At 40.4% G+C, this 21,918-nt stretch overlaps 1 protein-coding gene across 1 annotated transcript; it reads right to left on the bottom strand.

The window, feature by feature from the left end:
* Nucleotides 1–7,075: 7,075 nt before the first annotated feature.
* Nucleotides 7,076–18,760, bottom strand: LOC308395776 (epidermal growth factor-like protein 6). Its single transcript, XM_080880763.1, has 7 exons — nucleotides 18,563–18,760; nucleotides 14,272–14,381; nucleotides 12,505–12,597; nucleotides 12,251–12,373; nucleotides 11,685–11,804; nucleotides 8,895–9,023; nucleotides 7,076–8,260 (listed from the first exon to the last, which is right to left on the bottom strand). Exons 1-7 carry the CDS (start codon nucleotides 18,637–18,639, stop codon nucleotides 8,052–8,054), a joined length of 861 nt encoding a protein of 286 aa, XP_080736889.1. The 5' UTR covers nucleotides 18,640–18,760; the 3' UTR covers nucleotides 7,076–8,051.
* Nucleotides 18,761–21,918: the final 3,158 nt, after the last annotated feature.

The following is a 21,918-nucleotide window of genomic DNA, read 5'->3' as shown; positions in this document are numbered from 1 at the left end:
AACAATTCATCTAAAAGTAGATTCAGTGCACCACCTGGTGGTAAAGAGTGGTCAGTAAAAAAGAAAAAAAAAAAGCTTTTCAGGTGTTTGGTGAGTAGCTCAAAAACATGAACACGTAAAATGTGTTTACAATTTAAAAAAAACATCCTTTAAGGATATTTAAAGAGCAAAAAAAAGAAAAAAAAGAATCAATCAATCAAAAACAAAGCAGTGATACTAATGAGGTAAAGGCACACAGCCCAGCGTCGTGGTCTCAAGGTTTTTAAGCATTTGCTTGGTTGGTTATTTTGGATTTTGTGATTAATTAGAGCTTCTTTTTTGTTGTTGTTGTTGTTTTCATGGTCTTAGTTTTTACTGTTATTGCTTAGCTGACCTTTGTTTTTTGTGTGTTTTATTAAGTATTCTGATTCCAGTTCTTTGAATATAGTTTTTGTATTAATTGCCTGGCCTTCTCCAGCGTTTTCCTTAGTGTAAAGTTGCTGTACATATGTATGTGTTTGGCCTTTGTTTGTTACTTTCTGTTGTGGTGTCTGTTTTGGCCCATTTGCCTGTTTATTATTATACCCACAGACATTTTCTGGTTTCCTGTCATTTCTAAATGTCATGGGGTGAATATAATAGAAAAGGAATGAAGGATAAAACTCAGACTCTCCAGCTCCAGAATCCTTGATCCCTGGGAGTGCACCTCAAAAAAGAAGATACAGCTAGGTCGGTAATTTGTTGGACAATGACACAATTTTTGATGTTTTTGTAGTTTTGCCTCTGTAAGCCACCTCAGTGGTTATGTATGTGGCTGAAAGAGATTTACAGAAAAAAATTGGATGAAATGTTTTGGACTAACAGTCATTCTAACACACAGCCAAAGGCTCAAAATAAACTAGTAAAACTAACACAGGGGACAACCTTAGGAAAGCTTCTATAAACCTACTAGTATCAATAAAAATGATCAAGTATCATGTTAAAAACAAACCCAATATCCTAAAAAAAGGAATTTTTTTTAGTTGTTTACATTTTTTTTATTGTAATATCCAATAATATAATTGATTCCTGGGCTGAATCATTGTGTTCCTCACAGAGATGTGGCCATGAAGTTTAATCAACACTTCTTTAAAACAGCTTAATCAAATGATGATGAATATTATAACCCACAATAAAGCAAATAACTGTAAACTGCCCATAAACACACGAGAGACCGTTCAAAGCAGATTTAGAGAGGCATTCATATGTATTAAAAAAAGACACATTCTGTGAACCAGGCAAGTCCAGTTTGGTACTATCAAAGTTTGTAAATTAAATTATTCTTACTATTTTTCATATAAAGTATGTTGCTATAATAACTGAAGCACAAAAGTCACCCTCAGTGAGTTATTAGCTTTAATAGCTCTTCCCCCCTCTGTTCTGTTTAGACAGAGACAATAGAGCCTGAATTATATGTAGTATATGTATGTGTATGTCATTATGTGTCATGTCTGTATGGGGATATTTATGGATGCACATCCTCTGGTCATCCATGAGATGTCAGTGTTGTACTACTAACGGTTAGCGTGGCCCAAAGTGTTGCCTCAAAGGCGCCTTTGAGAGTCTCTTGGCAGCACCTGACTCACAGCTAAACACTGGAACATTTGGATGGAAAATGAGACTGTAACTCGGGCTTCAAGAAACATTCCACGTCAAATTATTTAAACTTTTCCGTCAAAATAGACTACATTTTTTTGAGAAGCCTTTTAAACTGAAATGGTTTGCCAGTAATTCATAGCGCTAGCATGGAGGCCAGTGTTGATTTCTTTGATGCCAAAATAGACAGAGTAAAGCCTAAAGTAAAACAATATCTCAAGCGATCGTTTATAACATCTCAGATCGACTGCCAGCTGTGGTTGCAGTGCGGTCAGGCTGAGGTGAGGTTTTTGGGGTTTGCCAGTTCGACCTCAAGTTTAGCTTAAGTGGACATTGAGGTTTGCTCTCATTTGTATGGGTTTAGAAATGGAGCAGGAAATGGGGGAACTTCTTGAGCACCATGCAGGTATTTCAAATTGTGAAAAGATGGACAGGACATCACTTAACAACATATCAAAAACGGGCTGCGTGTGTCTAAGTAGTGTAAACACAGAAAGCACCCTGTTCTGTGCTCTGGTTTTGCACGTCAAAACAGCTAATTTGGACATCAAATCAAGTGTATAAACATGCAATTTGAGCACTGCGGTAATAAAACAATTTCCATCCATTGAAGTTTTTCGCAGAACACGCTGTTTCAATTTCCCAATTCAACTCTGAAAATTTAGAGTGCGTCCCCGTGGGCAGGGTGGGGTCACTGCGAGCACAATGAATGGGAAGGTATTACACAGCGTGACTAGAGCCCGTCTCTGCGTCTACATCTATACTCCCCAACTTCTGCCCTTGTGAGATCATTGACCACTGACAGGGAATTGGCTGCAGTCTGCTCTCACTGAGTGATTCCCCAGTGGGACAACCTGCCAGGCAGCGAGCTTGCCAGCTACTCTCTCATGCATTTCTCAACAGAGTGGCCGCTGCCAGCTCGGCAAGTCTGGGTGTGTGCCACACAGAGCTTCCTTAGCTATCCCAGACACCTGAACTAGCACAGGAGAAGAGGGGGGAAAACAGGGGAGAAAACAGGGATAGCACGGTGGGGGAGAGAGCTCGGTTCAATAGCCAGCAAACAGCCACTGCAGCTGTTGTGGCCTTTCTCACAACGATTCCACTGTTCAGCCTTCCAGCACAGCACTAATTAAAACTGTGCCCATCCCTCCGCTTGCCAGAACTTTCTTTTTACACATACATTTAGGGCACATGCAATCAGAAAAATGCTCTCTCAGACTCATATGGCATCCCCAAATCTACACAGTCTTTGCCCCCTCACAGCATATTACCAGTTTGTTTCAAGTTTGTAGTTGAGAGTAAAGCATGCCTGGAAGATGTGGGATATAAAAGGTAAACAAAAAGCGTGAAGAAGATTAAAAAATTAGGAGTATTGCAGTACTGGATCAAACTTGTCTAATGCGATTGTGACTTGTCATCCTTCCTACTTTTCTTTCACTGTTTTTCCCTCCTGTCATTGGTAGTTATGTATCTGTTTCGTCAGACTTGCCTGTTATAAAAAAAACAAAATAGTGATGAAAAATTCTTCATTCCTTGCTCCCAAAATGAGTTAATCCCTTTGGTTCCCCAGGTTAAAAGATAGACTGTATATAAAAGAAAGAAGACACCCTTTTTGTGACCGCACCCACATTATTAAATATTTGGATTAGCCATATTTGCATCAAATATCATTAGTTCTGGATCAAAATGTATCGCAGAACTGGATTTTCTCAACTGTGATATCGCTTCCTTTAGGTCGGTGATTTCCCAACTGTTGGCAGGGGGCCCCCTTGTGTGCTGCAAAGGTACTGCAGGAGGGCTGCAGTAATAACAGAAATTGAGTTTGAAATTACTCTAAAGTTACACATTTATATGCATCTATTTATTTACATAAGAAGTGAATTAAATCTGGAAACAAGAGGTGGTTAGCTTATACATATATTACTCTTTACTTTGACTTAAATTTACCACTCTTGTATTGAAGTTTGTGTCCCAATGGTCTTCGGGTCACACATTTGGCTTAACACTTAGCGTATGATTGGGTAGCATTAGCAATTTACAGCCAACAGCCTGTGCTGTTTATGCTTTTTGAATAAAAATATCAAGGTTTGTTATGTCACATTCTTTTGTATTTTTATTAGAGTGAAAATTTACAATTGTGTGGGCCCCATTGGGATTGGTTGTTAAGCGGACCGCAGCACTCTTGACTTTAGGAATTGCTGCTTTAGCGGCATCTTTAATTTAAATATATGGCAATTAAAAATAGCTTGTCGTGTAGTCAATTGCTCTGACAGCATGTTTAAAAACACTATGCTCCAGTTTTTTATCAGGTGTGTGCATGATCCACTCATATAGTTATCTGCTAACCACATCTGCTAACCAAGCTAGCTAGCTTTGCTGATCTATAGAAGTCCAACTCGGGTACAGGTTGAACTGGTGACCCTTTGTGCCACAAGGCTATTGGAACAGTCGAGGTTTGAGCCTGTGGCTCTGTGCTCCCCTACACAGCAACAGGCTCATTATAAAGGCCCCCCAAATATTTGTTAAAACACAATATGGTTACTTCTGGCTTTAAAAGCAAGATGGTGATGACCACATTGTTAAAGACAAAGCTAGTTCACAAACCAGTGAATGACATGGATAACGCTGTGGTTACTAGGTCCACCTTTTAAAACCAGAGCGCTTTCATTGAAATGAAAACGTGAAACAAAATAAAGTATTATTTTTGTGACTGATTAATCTGTACATATTTGTTGTCAAGAGCTAACACAGCTAGCATAGCCAACAAACTGTGATAAAATGATAAAAACAAACCCTCACATTTTTTTCCCCAGACCATCGCAATGATGCAAAAGAGAGTTGAGCAATGGATCATACCACATGAGCAGCTGGAAGCGGCCAATGTTTGCTTGATGAATAACACAGAATTAAACGATGGTCAGAATTGTTGATAATTAAATTAATTAGAGCAAATCACTTCTGCAGCAGAACAAAACAAACGCTTCCCTCCTGCTGGAGGACACGCAGGCTGCAGCTGAACAGAAGTACACTGCTTTCCTTAGCGGCTGGGCCCTACTCGCTACCCAGTGTGTTGGCTTCCAAGAAACCTCTGGTCCCAGCCACTTCCCCTCACCTTCTCCAGAGTGGGCATTCCAATATAGATTAGCTGGAAATCTTTCCTGTTCTACTGAGGATAATCCTCCGAACAAGGCTGCTCGGCTCGCATATTAAGAATGATTTAGGCACAGCGAATTCCGGTCAGGTTGAGACTGCTTTCATGTTATGATGTGGCTGTTTCAGTTCTCCTACATACTCTGTGGAGAGAATGGGAGCTGACAGAAGAAAGGAGAGGAAAACTGAGTTCAAAGTCATCATGTGGATTTGTAACATGAATTAGGGTCACTGTTACACTACAGCTCCCTCCATTTCAAAGAAAAGAGGAAGTGTGGGTGTGTGCAGAATGAAGGGTGCCTGGGAGTTAACTTTAAAGACGTTTGAGGTCTTGGGGATATTTCCACATCAGGTTTTCCTTCAGCCTCACATGCACACACACACAGACACACACACATTACCCACCACATAGCAAAACATTCATCAGGACTGTGTTAGTATGAATGGGAATGACAAGAAAGCCCTTCTGGGGGTCACACAGTGGAAAGTATTTACTCCACATAATGTGATTTAAAAGTGACTGAGAGGACACTGCTGCCTTTAAGATAACAGGAAGCTTTAATTATCACCATGTCAAAACTGGGCTAAATGGGTTAGTTAGGCTGCTGTGATGTGACTGAAACAAATGAGCCGTTCGTTTTTCTCAATATATATTCAGCTCATTTCAGTCAAATTCATAAAAAGAAAGAAAGAAAGAAACCCGGGGAGGTTACCACAGACAGTGAGCCGTCACACTTTCTCCACTCCGGGGTGGATTTCTGTAGGCAGAGGCAAGAAACGAGAAAAGTCTTCCTAACAAGATTTATAATTTTACGCCAAGGGTTCAAGCTTTTTGGCTTGTTCTACCCCCGAGTGGGATTGGTCAGCATTTCGTTCTTTAATTCATTCATGGAAACGCCACCTTATGTTCTTCCTCACAGCGAGTGTGTGTAAGAGGAGATGGGTCCAATCGGAACACAATGCGAGTTTTAGCTGTGGAGAAAAAAAATAAGAAAACACTGGCTCGTTCCAAACGAAAGTGAAAAGGACAGTAAGGGGAAGGACAGGGGTTTTTAGTGGTTTTACACTTCAGTGGTGCTGTTTGAAAGGCCTTTCAGCAACTTGGGTGGCACGGTTGTTCCTAGCATCTCCGTTAATGTATTGTCATTGGCTCCGTGCACTTGTCAGCATCATTGCTCACTTTCTCGGGACAACAATGTTGATTTTGCTTTATATAAGGCGAGGCCAGGCAGCAAGCAGCAGCTCCTCAGAGTCGTACGTGAAATCGGGCTCGTTTTGTGAGAGCTTGTGTCACCGCAGACACGTCCAAATTCCTCTGACGTGTTTATTGTTGCCTTTTATTTCACCGAGGTCATACTGCACGGCTCACCCCCCCCACCCCCCCTTTTTTTGCTGCCCCTCCATGAGAAATCTTGTGTGTCGTGTAAACAGAGGACCAGAAAATAACAAGCACAAGAAAAAAGGAAAATTTCCACCCCGGCGTCCCCTCACCTCCCTCCCCTCCCTCCCCTTTCAGTGTACCCACTACTTGTTGTCCTTTATTTGTAGCCTAAGTGCCTTGGCATTAAATCTTATTATTTTTTTGGTAAATAAACCAGTTTCTGGTAGGAATTACACACAACTTGGTGTGAGGTCCTTTTCAGTAAAAGGGGCCTGGATCCTTTTATCTAAAATGTTTTCTATTTCTGCTTTTGTAAGACACTTTTGAGTGCTTTGAAAGAGAGAAACCAGGTTTTTCTTGCGTTTCTGGGGGTGAGGTTGGGGATTTTTCTCAGCATTGTGGTGAGATTTATTCTAAGAGGCTGCATTTTTTCCTGATTTCCCTCTTTGTTCTCTGTAAGTAGTTCCAGGCCCCCCCTCACTCTCTCTCTCTCTCACACACACACACTCGTCTGTGTGTGCGTAAATGCGCACAAAGCTCTGTGATTTTGCACATGGGCGTACGCGTGTGCGCAGGGGAGGCACATGTGTGAATGTGTGCGCGCGAGGCTGAGGCGGGGACTCGACGTGACACCTGCTGTTGGGATGAATAGGGTCAGTGGCAGGGCCCTTCAGCAGGCAGCAGCTGCTTGTTCTCACTACAAACCCGACTCCCCGTGAGCATCAAAGCCTCGGGGACTACAACCGAGGGCCCTGACACAACACACAGTGCCCTCTACCACCATCTCCTATCATTACAGTTATTATCCTCAACTATTGCAATCCTCCCGCCCACCCCCTCTCCCAGGGTCACGATCTTAATCATTCGGAAGGAAACTTGAAATTGACCTGAGAAAAACATCAAAAAGCAAACTTCAATTTCCATTCGTGCGCTCTCTGAAAGCAGGAAGAGGTTTCCAGACAGCTGCTGACAGACAAGGATTCCTGGTATTTGGTTGGTCTGACCTGTCTGTGCTCTCTTGCTGTGTGGTAGTCTGCCCCACGTGTGACTTAGTGGGTCTGAAAAACATTCCCTGTGGCATAACAGAGGGAGAGGGGCAGAAGATAAACAGTGAGGTAGGAAAACATCAGTCTGTGCTTTAGCTGCTTCCAAAGCGAGTCCATCACGTTTATATACCATCTGTTTGGACAGGTTTTCTTTTTTAAATTAGAAATTAAGAAAAAAAAATAACATCGCATTAATCCATAATCACATGGTAGACTTACAAAGTACACATCCTTTGGTAGCATTTTGTTTCACTGGCATTCTTCAGAGTTCACAGTGAAGGTAGGACAAATCCAGCATCTTCCCTTATCTATCCACCAGAGGTCAGCCTTTTATTAGCAAAATCTGAAGCCTCACAAAACCGCTTTTTTTCATGAGAAAATTTACATTAAAAGGGGGTAAAAATCTATAAATTACTAGTGATGCAGACCCGATATATGAATGATTTTGCTTTGCTGTGTTGTACAAACAGGGGCGTGTGTCTGAGGTTCTGAGATGAGTCACGGCACTAAAGCCTCCAGCTGGTTATTTGGGCTCAAACATACTATTAAAGTATACACATTGCAGTCCTTTTGCAGTGCACTTGTTAAATGAAGGGTTTGTCTACTTGATACTACACAGGCAGCCGATGGTGCTGTGAATATTTTCAAAAAAAAAAAAAAAAGAAAATGCAAAAAAAGTTTCCAGCTGAGCTGAAAATTCTTAACAAAAACAAACAAGTCGGCTCAAAGTGTTCCCGCCTATTTTTACAGTTGTGCGTGTGGTTTTTTTGTTGGCGATGTTGTTGTTTTTGCTTATTAAATCATTCCTTAATGTTGCATGTCCTTTTTTATTTGACCCATGTAGTTTGCAGGAAGTTGAGCTAAGATGCAGGTGGCAGGAGTCTGGTCCTTTTGCTGAGTTTGTAGTTGAAGTACATGAGAGCCTTGGACTGCGGGGCTCTCCTGGGTTGGCAGGTGCGTCCGTTGCCGAAGAATCCCTCCAAACACAGACAGGTGTAGGAACCATCGGTGTTGAAGCAACGAGCATGGCGGCTGCACCGGTGAGCCCCGGTTAAACATTCATCCTCATCTTTGGAGAAGAAGAGAAGAGAAGAGAAGGAAATAATAGTTTGATGGCCTCACAGCATGGGAGTATGCTAGACCTGCTTTACAGTTGTTTTATCGATCAGCGGGAAGAGAGCGAAAAGGTTTTGGGACTGACTCCTCGAAACCTGCCTAATAGATAATTTTGCAGTGTTCATCACACAGATGAAAACAAAAAAAACAGCTTGCGGGTGAGCCCACAGCTGAGTGGGTGAGCTACGAGTGCTCATCAAATAAACATGGTCTCTGGATTCTCTGCTGCCAAAGCACATCTTCACATGATCCCTCTCCTCTGCCAATTAGCGCAGATGAGGAGAACATGTGGGGATGGTGCTGTGATCCATTTAGTCATTTACGGGGCTGACATGGAACCAATTTGAAAGAGATTTTCAAAAATTCATATCACTTCTGGCTTCACTTTGGTGGGAAATGTTATATCTTCTTTGCTCTCTCGCTGTATTTCAGATTTTCTCAACCATTCAAGTCCAAGAAGACAACAAAATTCTATGAATTAGAAAAAAAAACACAAAATACACACACACACACACACACGCACACACACACACACACACATGCACACATACACACGTGACAGTCTGCTCAACAACATTGCTTTTTACCTCGGCATTTAACGGAGCCCTCCAGCGCCCCCATCACAAAACCGTCTTTGCACACACAAACGAAGCTGCCAAAAGTGTTCTTGCACGTCCGCCGTGGTGGACACACATCCTGCTGACACTCGTTTACATCTGGAACACAACGCAAATAAATGTTTGACTTGCACATCACTGAAGTTTTTGTTATTTTGGGGGATACAACAGCTCAGTATACATCACTTCAGAAGACCTTACACTGACTTACATTCATTTCCTGGAGATTTACACTAAATTCTAAATCTAATCTCACCCTAAGCCTAAACCGTGTGTTCACCTTAATGTTTGATGATGACGCCTTATTTTTTCCCCATGAAGAAGACATGACCACATATTGTGACTCTGTGAACAGAGTCCAAACCATACCATGAGTCCACACCTGGACCACACACACACACACACACACACACACACACACACACACACACACACACACACACACACACACACACACACACACACACACACACACACACACACACACACACGCATGTCTTTCCAGGACAAGGTGCTTTCTTGTCTTCGCTCAAAACAGCAATTACCTTCTAAAACACACAAATGAGTACCTGGACCTCACGTCATTGCTTTGAAAGGTGCGCTGTTAAAAGACAAGGAATGACCCAAACGCATACAAATTCAGGTGTGGACCATGAAGCTGTGTATGGGTTTTTGGCACACCCTGCAAGTCACTCATGAAAATATAAAATCATAAAGTTTGTGAACCAAGACCACAGATCTATGGAGCTGAACTAGTTTTTAAAGCCGACCTGTTTATGACACTTTAAGCGGGGTATAGATTGAATAAAACCTGGACATCACCAACATTACGTCACAAGTTTGGTTTTAGATTACCAGTTTCAAATCTTCATCATTAATGTTTAGTATTTTGGAGAAGCTACCTTATATGGATGCGAGGGTAGAGTGCCTCGCAGATTCTAGATGGGACACCTCTCAATCAACACAACCACACCCCTAACTCAATTATCAAGGTAGATGAGTTGTAAAAAGAAGAAGGGAAACCATCCACAAAGGCCAAAATGATTTTGCCCCCTCTACCAGGTTGTAAATATGCTTTTCAGTGTTGAAAAATTGGGCATTTTATCATGGGAGTTTATAGGGATTAACTCATTTCTGGAGCCAGCCTCAAGTGGCCACTAAAGGAACTGCAGTTTTTGCCACTTACAAGCTGAACTTATAAATTATCTTTACTGAGGGCTTCATTGATGCATATAAGATCCTACTGAAAAAAACAGAGCATCTTCAGAAAATTATTTGAGAAGTACTAAAAGGAATTTCTAATATTTTGCACTAACCCTGAGCGATAAAGGATTTTTTTGTGTGTTATATTTGAATTATTTTAAATGTCTCTGTACCTAATAAGCTGACAACCAAATATTTCTTTCCTAGGTAATATACTTACTTTAAGGAAGAGGAGGAACACCTGCAGATTTTTTAATTATTATTTGTCATTTGTCCCAGTGTCATTTAAATAGAGCAGTATTTCAGTGAGAGAAAAACAAAAAACAGTGACTTCCCACTGCCTTTGAAGTTGACTAGCTCCCACAAAGAGTGTGTGAATGCGCCTTAACAGCTGCGAGGTTCGCTTCATTACAGGACAGGAGTCGTCAGGAGTTATCGAGAGGGACTCCAGCATTTTAGGTAATTCCCTTCATTTTAGGTTATTAAAGGCTATTTTTACCACTGGGTGGACAGATCAGTGGATGTCTGGTAACTTAGCTGCAGGTAGTTGACATAATGTGCATGCTTTCATCACACTCAACTGAGTGTGGAGGCTTTATTTTTATTTTTAAGCTTTGAGCAAACATTTCCTAATAGATTCATCTATGAGTTCTAATTAAGCATTTATTCAGACCTGACAGTAAGTTGATGATTATAAATCAAAGCTCTTTAGCTCTTTAGACAGACATCAGTTGGAAAATAAAAACCCACTCTCTCCCATATACGAGAATAATGTCACATTGACAACTAACAGCAACAGCAACGGCAATTTTATTTATATAGCACGTTAGATTATACATAAACTCAATGTGCTCAACATAAACGATAAAACATGACACCTTTGTGGGTTAAAGGCAATAAAAACAACAAAATAAAGAAATAAAATACTATTTAATGTGCAGCTTATTATTTTTGAAAATGGGTTAGATCATCAGAGGAAAACAATACGTGCATTTGTGTATCATCTGCATAAGAATGGTAGAATATGTGATTTTTTTTTTAATAAAAGTACCAGGTGGGAGCATGTAGAGGTCAAAGGTAAAGGTTAAAGAGTAATGGACCAAGAACAGACCCTTGAGGAACACCTGATTAAATTTTTATATGTGCAGATCTAAAATTAGTTACTGGAACTAAAAAAACAACAACCTCTATTCTTTAAGTAGGATTATCAAGAACCTGACCTAAACCAAACCTAAGCCTTAAATTAAAATTAAATTAAAATGTCATGACCAACAGTATCAAAGGTGAAAAAGCGAAAAAGTTCTGATATTTTGCTGAGGAAAGAACGATTAGAAGTAGGTGTATAATTGTTAATGAATCAAACATATTTTTCTAGAGTAGCAGTGTGATTAAGAGACATTCTGTAAAGACCTGTTAATGATATTTACTGCATGGGTAAATTAAAAAAAAAATACAGATTTGAACAGTTACCGGTCTGATTATCGGGTGAATAAAAACTATGAAAAGTTAGAATCTAAACGGGGTGACATACTGAGGGTGTTTCTAAGGAGGCACTACCTTCACAGGTCTTGTTGTCAGCAGCCAGGTGGAGGCCGGGGGGACACAGACAGCGCGGTGCTCCCCCTCTCTCCATCTGGCAACCAAACTGGCAGTGCAGGGAGGAACATGCGGCCTCTCCTGGAAGACAGACAGGGAAACACTGGCTGAGGATCGGTCAGAGGGTCACACACACTGTCATGCCACCACACAGTACACGAGCGCATGCTCTGCAACACTCAGACCAGTAATGAAGCTGTAAACAGAAACGATAACTGAATGCTCCTTAAAAACTAAAATCTTACATGAATCACTAATTTATGCTCTTTGCTCTTGACCCTGTCACCGCCAAGGTTTGTTATGATATCACTTTCCATAATATAAACTGTAAATTTCAGCCATAAACATTTATGCGAGGCTAAAAGGATGTGTAAGCTGAGTCCTCAGACACTTTAACCTCCTATTATGGTATGAAGACGGTGGAAAGCTTTTTGTAGAAAACTGATCGGAGAGAAATATAATCTGCCAGCACGCAGGCTTTTCTTAATGTGGATTTTAAGCATTCCCCTCCACAGAAAATTACTCACTGGTGCAGGTGTATCCATCTGCACTGAGTGTGTATCCAGGTTCACAGTAACAGCGATAGCTACCGTGCGTATTCATGCAGCGCTGGGAACACGGCCTCTCCGGCAAACCGCACTCATTCACATCTGGAGTCAATATGAAACATTATTCAAGCGGCAGATAGAAATCCTTGTGGTAAATGATGCAGAATGACGCAGGTAATGGTTAAGAAATCAAAAACATAAGACAGACAACGATTTTGTAAATGATACTCCACCTTCATTGCACTGCGGTCCTTTATAACCCATGGAGCATGAACACTTGTCCGGTCCCACACATTTCCCATTTATGCAGGATCTCTTGCACACCGCTGCGGACAACAACAGACACAATGTAACTTCTGCACACTGGTATGAGCTACATAAAGTAGCATGTAAAGCGTGCACAGGATAATGGAGAAAAACCTAATGTGAGCTATGTTAGCAAGCTAAATGTTTATATAACTGAATAGTTTAAACTGCATTAATGATTAAACCTGATGACAATAATGTGTGCTAAAACAGGTGTTTAAACAGGTGTCTATGGGTGAGGACCTCCAGCTCAGCTGGTTACACTCACTGAATGAAGCTTTGTCTCATAGCGGTGCATTCTGGGTCATTTTTGATGCAATTATCTGACATAGTATGGCTTACACTGTGGTTAACTGTACTAAGAGACAACTTAAGAAGAAATAATACAATTCTATCATTATTTTTTATATATTAGGACAGTTAATAAAGTTAGTTCTCATAGAAATATTGCCAAACAGTAGTCTGGAAAACAAAGGGTAATGTCACAGTGGCTATATTCTTCTTTTATGTAGTAACTATACTTATACTTAGGCTCAGCACTGACAATTTTAAATCAAACAATCAAGATTTGGTTGAAGTGGCGACTTTCAAGGGATTTCACAAAACACATTGCATTAACTATTTAGGAATTACAGACATTTGTATGCACAGTCCGCCATTTTTAGAGGCTCAAAAGTGTTAAGACAAATGACTAACAAGAAGTTTCATAGCCAGGGGCTCTCATTATTTAATTACAAATTAAGCAGATAAAAGATCTTTGGCTGCTTCCAAGTGGAAATGTCAACATGAGCTCAAAAGACATGTGAGTACAAGAGAGGTAGGTCATGATTAGAAAAAACAAAATCAACGTATTAAAGTGGCACAATCAATAATCTGGTCCATTTTTACAAACATTGAAAGCACTGACCAGCTCAGCAACAATAAAAGGCCCGAAACATCAAAGAGGAACACGAATGTGATTGATTGCAGAATTATTTCCATGGTTAAGTAAAACAATGTCATGACATTTAACCAAGTCAAGAATGGCATCGAGGAGTTCTTCAATCAAAAGGCGCCTTCATCAATGTGCATACACAACAAGGTGCAAACCACTGGTTACACTCTAGAAGAATAAGGCCAGATTAGAGTTTCCCAGGAAACGTCTAAAAGAGCCTGCAAAGTTCTGGGGGAAGAAAATCTCTACAATTCAAGCTTAACTTGTACCAGAATGACACGAAGAGAGAAACTCGATCATGCCAAAGCATATAACATCATCATCAGCATAGGCATGTATGACTGCCAGTGGAGGCGAGTCACTAGTGTTTATTGGTGATGTGACTGCTGATAAAATTATCGGAATGAATTGTGAGGTGTTTTTTCCTGCATCTTGAAACAGAGCTAATAATACTAGACTAATTGAGCCATAAATTATGTGCTGAAAGAAACTGAAGCACCTCATAAAACCAAGGGGAATAGTTAACTCTCAGCATACATTTTACATTTTGCATACAGCTTTAAATGTAAATATACAAAATATACACATTTAATTAATATCAGAAAAATGTCTCAAGAGCAATACTGTCTTTCAGGTTGTTACAGCTTATTATAAAGTACGTGTCATAATATCTCACATTTCTTTCTCTCCTGAGCTCATAAGTGACCTCAGGAGCTGGATAATTGGGGCTGTTGTATTACTGAACTGCAGAATGACTTACGCTCACAAATGCTGTTAACATTCTTCCATCCAAAACAACAGGAAGTCGTCTGACCATAGCTGCAGAGACCCCGACTTTGCTCCGGTTCATCCTCCACTGGCCTGTGGAGGCTGGGACAAGAGGTTATCTGATTATTAATCATCACCAGACCTCCAGGGCTTTAGCACAAAGCCCCTCTTATGCCTGGGAGGTAGGCAGTGCAATTAATCACCAATAAAGTTTTACAGCTATTTGCCATTTGATGGTTTTCCCAGAAGCAGTTGTGAGACAGAGACAATAATATTAGACCAACCACACACAAAAAATGATATTTAAATGTGAAAGAGATGAAGTAAGATAGATTATCCTACTTATGCTGAAATCAGTGTAAGGTAGAAATAATGCACTGTATAATAAATAGGGTGTGATTTTGGACATGAGATCGTCTCTTTCTCAGATAGGACATACAAGGACAAAGAAGTAACCGCTTAAGCTGAAAATGTCTTCACTTTTGCAAACAATAAAAACAGAAATGCTCTTGGGAAATCTGTTTCATAAACACCCAGAGACAAGAAGAAAAAGAGAAGACGGAAGAAGGGAAGTAACAGAAATAAATAAATTCCAGATTAGTTAGTAGATGAGATCACATCACAAGCAGGGATGAACATAAATCACAGCAAGCTGGAAACAGAGTTTAGTCTTAATACAGATGTTTCCCAGTGTTCACTGATGGTACTGCAGAGCACGTCTCAGTGTGCATATGTAGTGAACAACACAAAGCCAAAACAAAAGCAAGACAATATTATTGGTTCATCTGCTAAATTAATAATTTGATTAATTTAGGCATCATTTGAGTTGTCCATCGACATTACAACTACAGGACCTGTGTAGTGTATAATAATACTAAGGTTGCAGTATAAGTGTGCTTACTGCTGTTTTGGGTTACAGTAGCATGTGTTATATTTATTATATTTATAAGTGTTTTAGTACAAAGAGCAAGAAACATTTTCATTGTTTTGTTACTTTTTTCTTCTTCACTCACCTTTTTGACTCACTTAATCATTTGTTATTATTAATCTGTGGCTCTCCTTCACAGTGTATTTTATGTCCCATCTTCCTTCTTTCACCCCCAACTGTTCACGCCCTGAGCCTTATTCTGCTGGAGATTTCTTCCTGTTAAAAGGGAGTTTTTTCTTCCCACAGTCGCCAAAGTGCTTGCTCATATGGGGTCACCTGATTGTTGGGGGTTCCCTTGTTTCCTCTGCATTATTTTAGGGTCTTTACCTTACAGTATAAAGTGCCTCAAGGAAACTGTGATTTGGCGCTGTATAACTAAAACTAAAATTAAACTAAAAAAATTAATTACTTTGCACTTGACCAGAAATATAACCTTAAGGGTTAAAAAAAACTCTTTGGGGCTAAAATCACCAAAATTCTTAATAAGATTCAAAATTAGATTAATTAGATGCACTTACTATCTACCTAAGATCTACTCTAACTTCTCTACTAACCAAGTTTGAGTAAAACTTGAAAAAGTGCAATGGAAATGGGAGACTGCTCACCTTCAAACTAAAAGTTGTGCCTCAGTGTTTCAAATAGTGCAACTTTTATTTTGAAGGCCAAGGGTCTCACAGTTTTAGTATCCTCAGAGAATAGTTTGCAAGTGTTTGTAAAGAAGTCAGCATATTCTTAATCACTTGACTGTACATATCATGATAATTGACAGACCTTCAAATTGGCAGAGCAGTTAGCATCAGATGGACACGTGTGTGCAAAACCTCCATATCTTCAGACAGATTTAGAAGTGTCTCATTAACCCAAAGTTACTTCCTGGAGGTGTCACCAAGAAGTCTGCGGAGCAGTAACACTTTCTAGAAGGTCAGTTTTAAATAAGGGCTAGCTAGCTAGGTAGGTTGCTAGCTAGGTTAGCATGCAAAATGGTGAACAAAAAGGTTGCCATAACAACAGAATATTCAGCATTAACCAAAGGTTAGTTTAGCTTTTACTTTAACAACTTCTTCACTCAGTCAAAACTAAATTTAAAAAGTCTATGTTGTCTCAAAATATTCATGATATCTTTTACTTGTATTTGGATTTTTCTACTCTTCTATATATGAATCCCCCACACTTTAAATCAGTTGTAACCAATGTTCGCTCTAAGCTGCGTGCATGCTCAATTGCGCAGTGTTGGCATGGTCTCTGTGCACAGAAAATCTGTGTTGCGCACATAGAAAAAAAATCTAACCTGAATTGAAATTAAAATAAATAAGTTAACAATTCTGTTTTCCAGTGTTAGTCAGTAAGTGACTGGCTGCTCCAGTATGGGATTAGACGATGCCACCTTATCCCATAGTCCAGCCGCTGATGTGATTCACATTCGTATATACGCAGCTAATCAACGTCATTGACAGGCTATGACAGCGTCCTTATGTGCTGACACCGGTGTTTTAGCTAGCAAAGCGGCGTGGCTGATGTGGAGTGAAGCCACGTTCATGACAACGTGTACAACCATTGGAGATGTGAGCAGGACAGACGGAACAACTGACGGAAAAAGTGTGGACTATGCCACAATTTAAAAACTATACCAGTTTTTAAATTGTGTTGATGGGCCACGTAAAACCAGAGTTATGATAAAAATTTATGCAATGTTTGTTTTTTTCCTGAATACTATTGTTGTTTATATTTACTGCTGTTTTTACGGAAGAAACCGTAAAAACAGCGTTTTATAAGGAAAACCTCGAAAGCACTCTCCGCCTGTGAGCAAAAACACACACACCCCTCCACCCTTTCCTATTGGTGGAAAAATGTACTCTGTGGACCAATAAAAAAATGATATAGCAACATGGCATTTAGTTGTTTAGGAAGGGGGGGGGAGTGTTAGGAGTGACAGCGGTGTTTTGAGATGTGAGAGATTTGCGACGTTTAGCGCAAATCTTGTGTAGTTAGCATGTTGTGTAGTCAATAGTTTTGTTGTGTGTGTCAGAACAATGAGGCGACTGCTGAATGTTAAGGTGTTACAGCAGTGATACATCTCCTGTTGTCAGGCCTGCAGGTATCAGGCTGTTGTTCTCCTTTATCTCATAGTGGACAGAAATTATTTTTTGGAGTGGCACAAATAATTTGTGCGGCATCAAATTTGATGAAGAACACCTGATTGTTCTGTAAATAGTTTTGAAATGTTTATTTAAACAATCGCCCTTGGCTGCATTTTTAGGTAAACAGCTGCAAAAAACTTTGTTGTTTGCATAACTATATAATGAATTGCCCAACGTTGGTCATTATATACTGTATTTTGCAGACAGAGAGTTACAGGACTCTCTCCCAGACCACAGACTCATACTCATAATGCAAGTCAGAGCAAATAAATAAATGAATAAATAAATAAAGTTGTGTTTTCAAAATTGGAGTTCAAGTTACTTTTACGTCCAATAGTATTAACATACTACACAGACCAATGACTAGATTCTTTTTTAAATTTTCATTGTAAGTGGGCTAAAGCAGTTAATTAAAAGTAGTCTAACATAAATGTAAATGCTGTAATTTGATTCTTTTAATAAACCATGTAACTTGGGTGGATTCGATACTGGCATGACCACAGTGCACACGTCTGCTGTTGCTCACAGTGGTCCAAGGGACCGCTCAGGGAGTTTGTGTGTTCACTCAGACACATGAAAAATTAGAGGGAACTTTGGTTGTAACTCTTGTCAGACCTTTCTACAGTTCCATATACACCCAGACTCATACTATTAGCAAAAGAAAAGCTTAATTCTTTTTAATCACGTGGCTTTGTTTTTTCTACATCTTTGATTCTATATTACTTCAACCATGCCCATCTGTTCATTTTTTATTGGATCTGTCAAGCATACTGCTGCCTATTTAAAGCATCTGTACACTGTAACTACTTATGAAACACTTTCCTCATCCCGAGTCTTTAACAAAAAAAGTCTTTCTATTCTATGCAATCACAATTTCTCCCTTATTATTTGCTTTCATCAGCAAATGTGTATTAAAACTCAATTGCCTGCAGGATCACCATGTGAGCTGCATTTGTAGCTGCTCTTAAATCTCCATGTTAACAGGCTATTAAATGATCTAATACAAAGCAAGTGGATTAATTTAAGATGTTCACACTGTACAGGAAGAAAGAGTCACAACCATTACTTTTTTAAAAAGGCTTTTACAATATTCTTATGGTATTACGTTCACTTTTACCAGCTTTAGGGAAAACTGAAAAAAAAATCTGCATGTTTTTTAAGAAAATTTAACAAATTCAAATTTCCTTCAAATAGAAATACTTTCAGAAAACTCTTACCCATCCCGATGATCAGCCAGAGAAAAGAAAACAAAATGTGCCATCACCACAAAGACTTGCTGACTTAGTTTGGTCATTTTGTTCCACCACAGTTTCTATTTTAACCTCTGAACTACATATTAGCTTCTGCTATCCTCGGACGTTCTCGTTTTTCAGTGTCTGTGTGCTCGAAAAGCAGCGTTATCTTCTATCTTGCATGCCAAGGGGCATTTAGGTGTATGTGTGAGTGTTGAAGAGCGGAGGGAGTAATTGCAAGGTGCTGAGAGCAAGAGGTGTGACAGCTCACCTGTGTAAGAGACGCAAAATATAGAGTGGGACACAAAGAGAGGGACGAAAGAGAGAAATAAAAGAGGGAAGGAGGTGTGAGATTGCAAAGAAGCTAAAAAAATCAGATCACTGGTCTGGGTCATTTACTGACTTGTTCCAATCCATATCACACTGCCTTCAACAGCAGATGTAGTTTGTGCTGCTGTCATTGTTCTAACAGTGCCTCCAAAGTCAAAGTGTTTGAGTGCCTATCTGCAGTCCACACTTATAACCCAATGAAAACGCCCCACTGAGACCCTGAAGAAAGTTTTGGGCTTTAAATAGGCTAAACTTTAATACAGTAGCTCTTTTCCAGTCTTACAGAACAAAGCACTTAAAGCGCATACACATTCACAGAGCACATGCCACACACGCTGCTGATTGGTCTGAGGCAGCTGGATTGTTTTCAGACTGTACTCCGGGTTGATTTATCAAGTTTTGTGTGACCGTTTAGCCTCACTGCCAATGAGGAAAAGAAAATCCAGATAAGGGAACGATATCCTGGGTATGTTGAACTTTTCTTTGGAGTAAAGGCCCCACGAGACCACAAGGGCAGCACAGCAGACGATCCAAAAAACCAAAACAAAACATGAAAACAGTGGACTGATTGGGGATGAGAAACAGGTGGGGAATGAGGCACAGGTGACAGTAATCAGACACAAGTGGAGACAATCAGAGCGACAAAGGCACGAGACAAAGACAGGAAGGGAAAACAAAAACGGGACAATCAACAGAAAATTATCTATCAAAGAAAACGAGGGAACAACCAAAAGACAAATAACCGACACCGAGACATGTAACACTGGGGTTAAAGCAAATGAAAGTACACGAGAAATGCGAGAAAGAGTAGCTACCAACCAAAGCTTAGCACTTTTTTCCCCTTTTAGTGTTGGTTGTTGCTTACAGTACCGAGGGTTGGGACTGAGATCTCAGGGTTGGAAATAACTGCTGGCAGCCTCAGAGGCTGTGTCTTTGAAGCCTTAACTATTACCAGGACTGATCAGAGTGCAATCAGTTGTATTAAGCTCAAAGACGGGGTCCGTGTCTAGAGGCCTGGTGGTCTGCTCACTAGGCTAGACACACACTCACACTCACACACACAAATCCTGCTTTAAGGCTGCATCTGTCTGATGGATGAGCATGAGCTGGTAAAAAGTCTTTTCTTTCTTTTTAAAATAAGTTTATGTCATGAGTTAGCCTCCCTACAGCACACCAAACTGATTATGCATCTACCCACCACGCTCAAGCATTATTCAGCTCATTCATCCAGTTTTCAGTAAAATGGACCTTTTCTGCTCGCAGCCGACACCTCTGTTTGTCTGGCCTCAAAGCAACAAGTAACACATATTTGGCATGTTCCTTCAAAACCATTCAGCTAATTATGAGATTACTGCAAGTAGGTGGCCCCGGGGTGTCACCGCTGCAGAGGAGACCATAAAACCAGCATAAACACCCTCAGACTGCAAACCACACAGTTTTTAAAATCAGCCAATGATGCTTGTAGAGAAACTGGATTATTTGTGGTGCTGGGTGGGACGAAAGAAGTTGCCGTTCAGGGTGAGTTCACTTTCAACCCACACGCACAGAGGGCCCCACCCAGCCCTTCACCTTGGATGGTTTTTGTCAAACGTGTCACCACCACATGTCACAGAGCGAGTTGGAAAGAAACCATAAAATGGTTGTGCGTGGTCTGCCTCAAATTAGTGCCAAACCTCACTCCGTATCTGTCACACACAATACCATTAAACTTAATCCCGCCTGCCAAAAAGGGGAACGCGGCGAGGGGGAACGGGGGAAAGCGGAAAGTGGCCATCGACAGCGAAGAGAGAGTGATAAACGCTGTCGGTGTTAGCTCAGTGTGTGGCAAGTGCAGGAGTCGATCGGGGGAGTTGAGCTCTGCTCTCTCCCATCTGCCAGCATGGACGCAGTGGGAAAGGATCAAGATTTCAAGTGTGCCTCTGAGCCAATCTGCAGATTCTCCCCCCACCGCCTTCCACTGCCTCTGACCACATTAGAGCTGTAACACATTGGTGGTCTTTGATTCCTCAGCTTGAAAAAGGATGCCCCCACAAAGAGATCAGATATCATTCGGAGCTCCTTCGCAACCCCAGCTCGCTCCAAAGTACAGTGTGTCCGTCATAAATGATAAAGTTGAGTGAATCGCTGTGAAGTGAAAATACGATTCCTGGAACAGTTTTGGTGGTTAATCGCACAGAACATACAGTGAGCCCTTCTGCTCTTATTAAATTGCACTTAGTCATATGTGATAGTGACATGCGGGTGCTCTAAGTGACAATTCAGATGCATTCTCACATTTTTTTGAGGGGTATTTAAAGTTAAAAGCACGGAAAGTCGAATTAAACCTAATTTTACAGCTGCTGGTAATCATTTTGGAGTTGAACGTTGTCACTAATGGATTAATTTAGACTACCTTGTCCAGGCTTCTTCTGCAAATTTTTTTCATTAGTTGGAGTTTCTGGAATATTAAATGTGTAGAGGATTTACTTGAGAATAAATTGCAGTTTTGTTAAATAAAATTATAAAAACGTGTGTAAGAAAGTCATGGAATCATTTCTCTTTGAACGACATCGATTTTTGACATAGTTCATGGATTTTCTTAACTGCTTCTTAACTTGCAGGGTGCTGGAAACTATTCCAGCTGTCAGGACACCCGGGACAGGTCGCTAGCCCTCATGTCTAGAACTGAGAAAAAAACCCTCTAGTAACTACAGTCCCATTTAGATTTGTCAGTCAACCGAACAAGTGTGTTCTCCGGCATAGTAGGAACATTCAAACTCCACACAGAAATGCTTCAGAGCACCCAGAGGTTTAAATCCAGAACACTGAGATCACGAAGTCCTCGTTATCTGCCACTTTCTCTTTGAATCCTCTTAAAAATGAACTTCCAGCGCTGCAGCTCTGGGCACATTTCTATCAATCTGTTATCAGTACTGACACAAAACATATAGACTTGTGGGCTGGTGTTCTTAGCGCAGTAGCTGCCCAGCAGAGATCAGAGTAAACAGCTGATAGGGGGAAAAGGCATTCAA

Source organism: Rhamphochromis sp. 'chilingali' (assembly GCF_963969265.1).
Source record: "Rhamphochromis sp. 'chilingali' genome assembly, chromosome: 4".
NCBI lineage: Eukaryota > Metazoa > Chordata > Actinopteri > Cichliformes > Cichlidae > Rhamphochromis > Rhamphochromis sp. 'chilingali'.
This window is presented reverse-complemented; position numbering and strand designations above follow the sequence as displayed.

Bases quoted from the DNA above. Each gene is read 5' to 3' on its own strand.
- LOC308395776 (XM_080880763.1), bottom strand. From the start codon at position 18,639: ATGACCAAACTAAGTCAGCAAGTCTTTGTGGTGATGGCACATTTTGTT. The intron at 14,382-18,562 runs GTAAGAGTTTTC...CTCTTGTCCCAG, and splicing joins CTGGCTGATCATCGGGATGG to CCTCCACAGGCCAGTGGAGG. The intron at 12,374-12,504 runs GTGGAGTATCAT...TATTGACTCCAG, and splicing joins AGGACCGCAGTGCAATGAAG to ATGTGAATGAGTGCGGTTTG.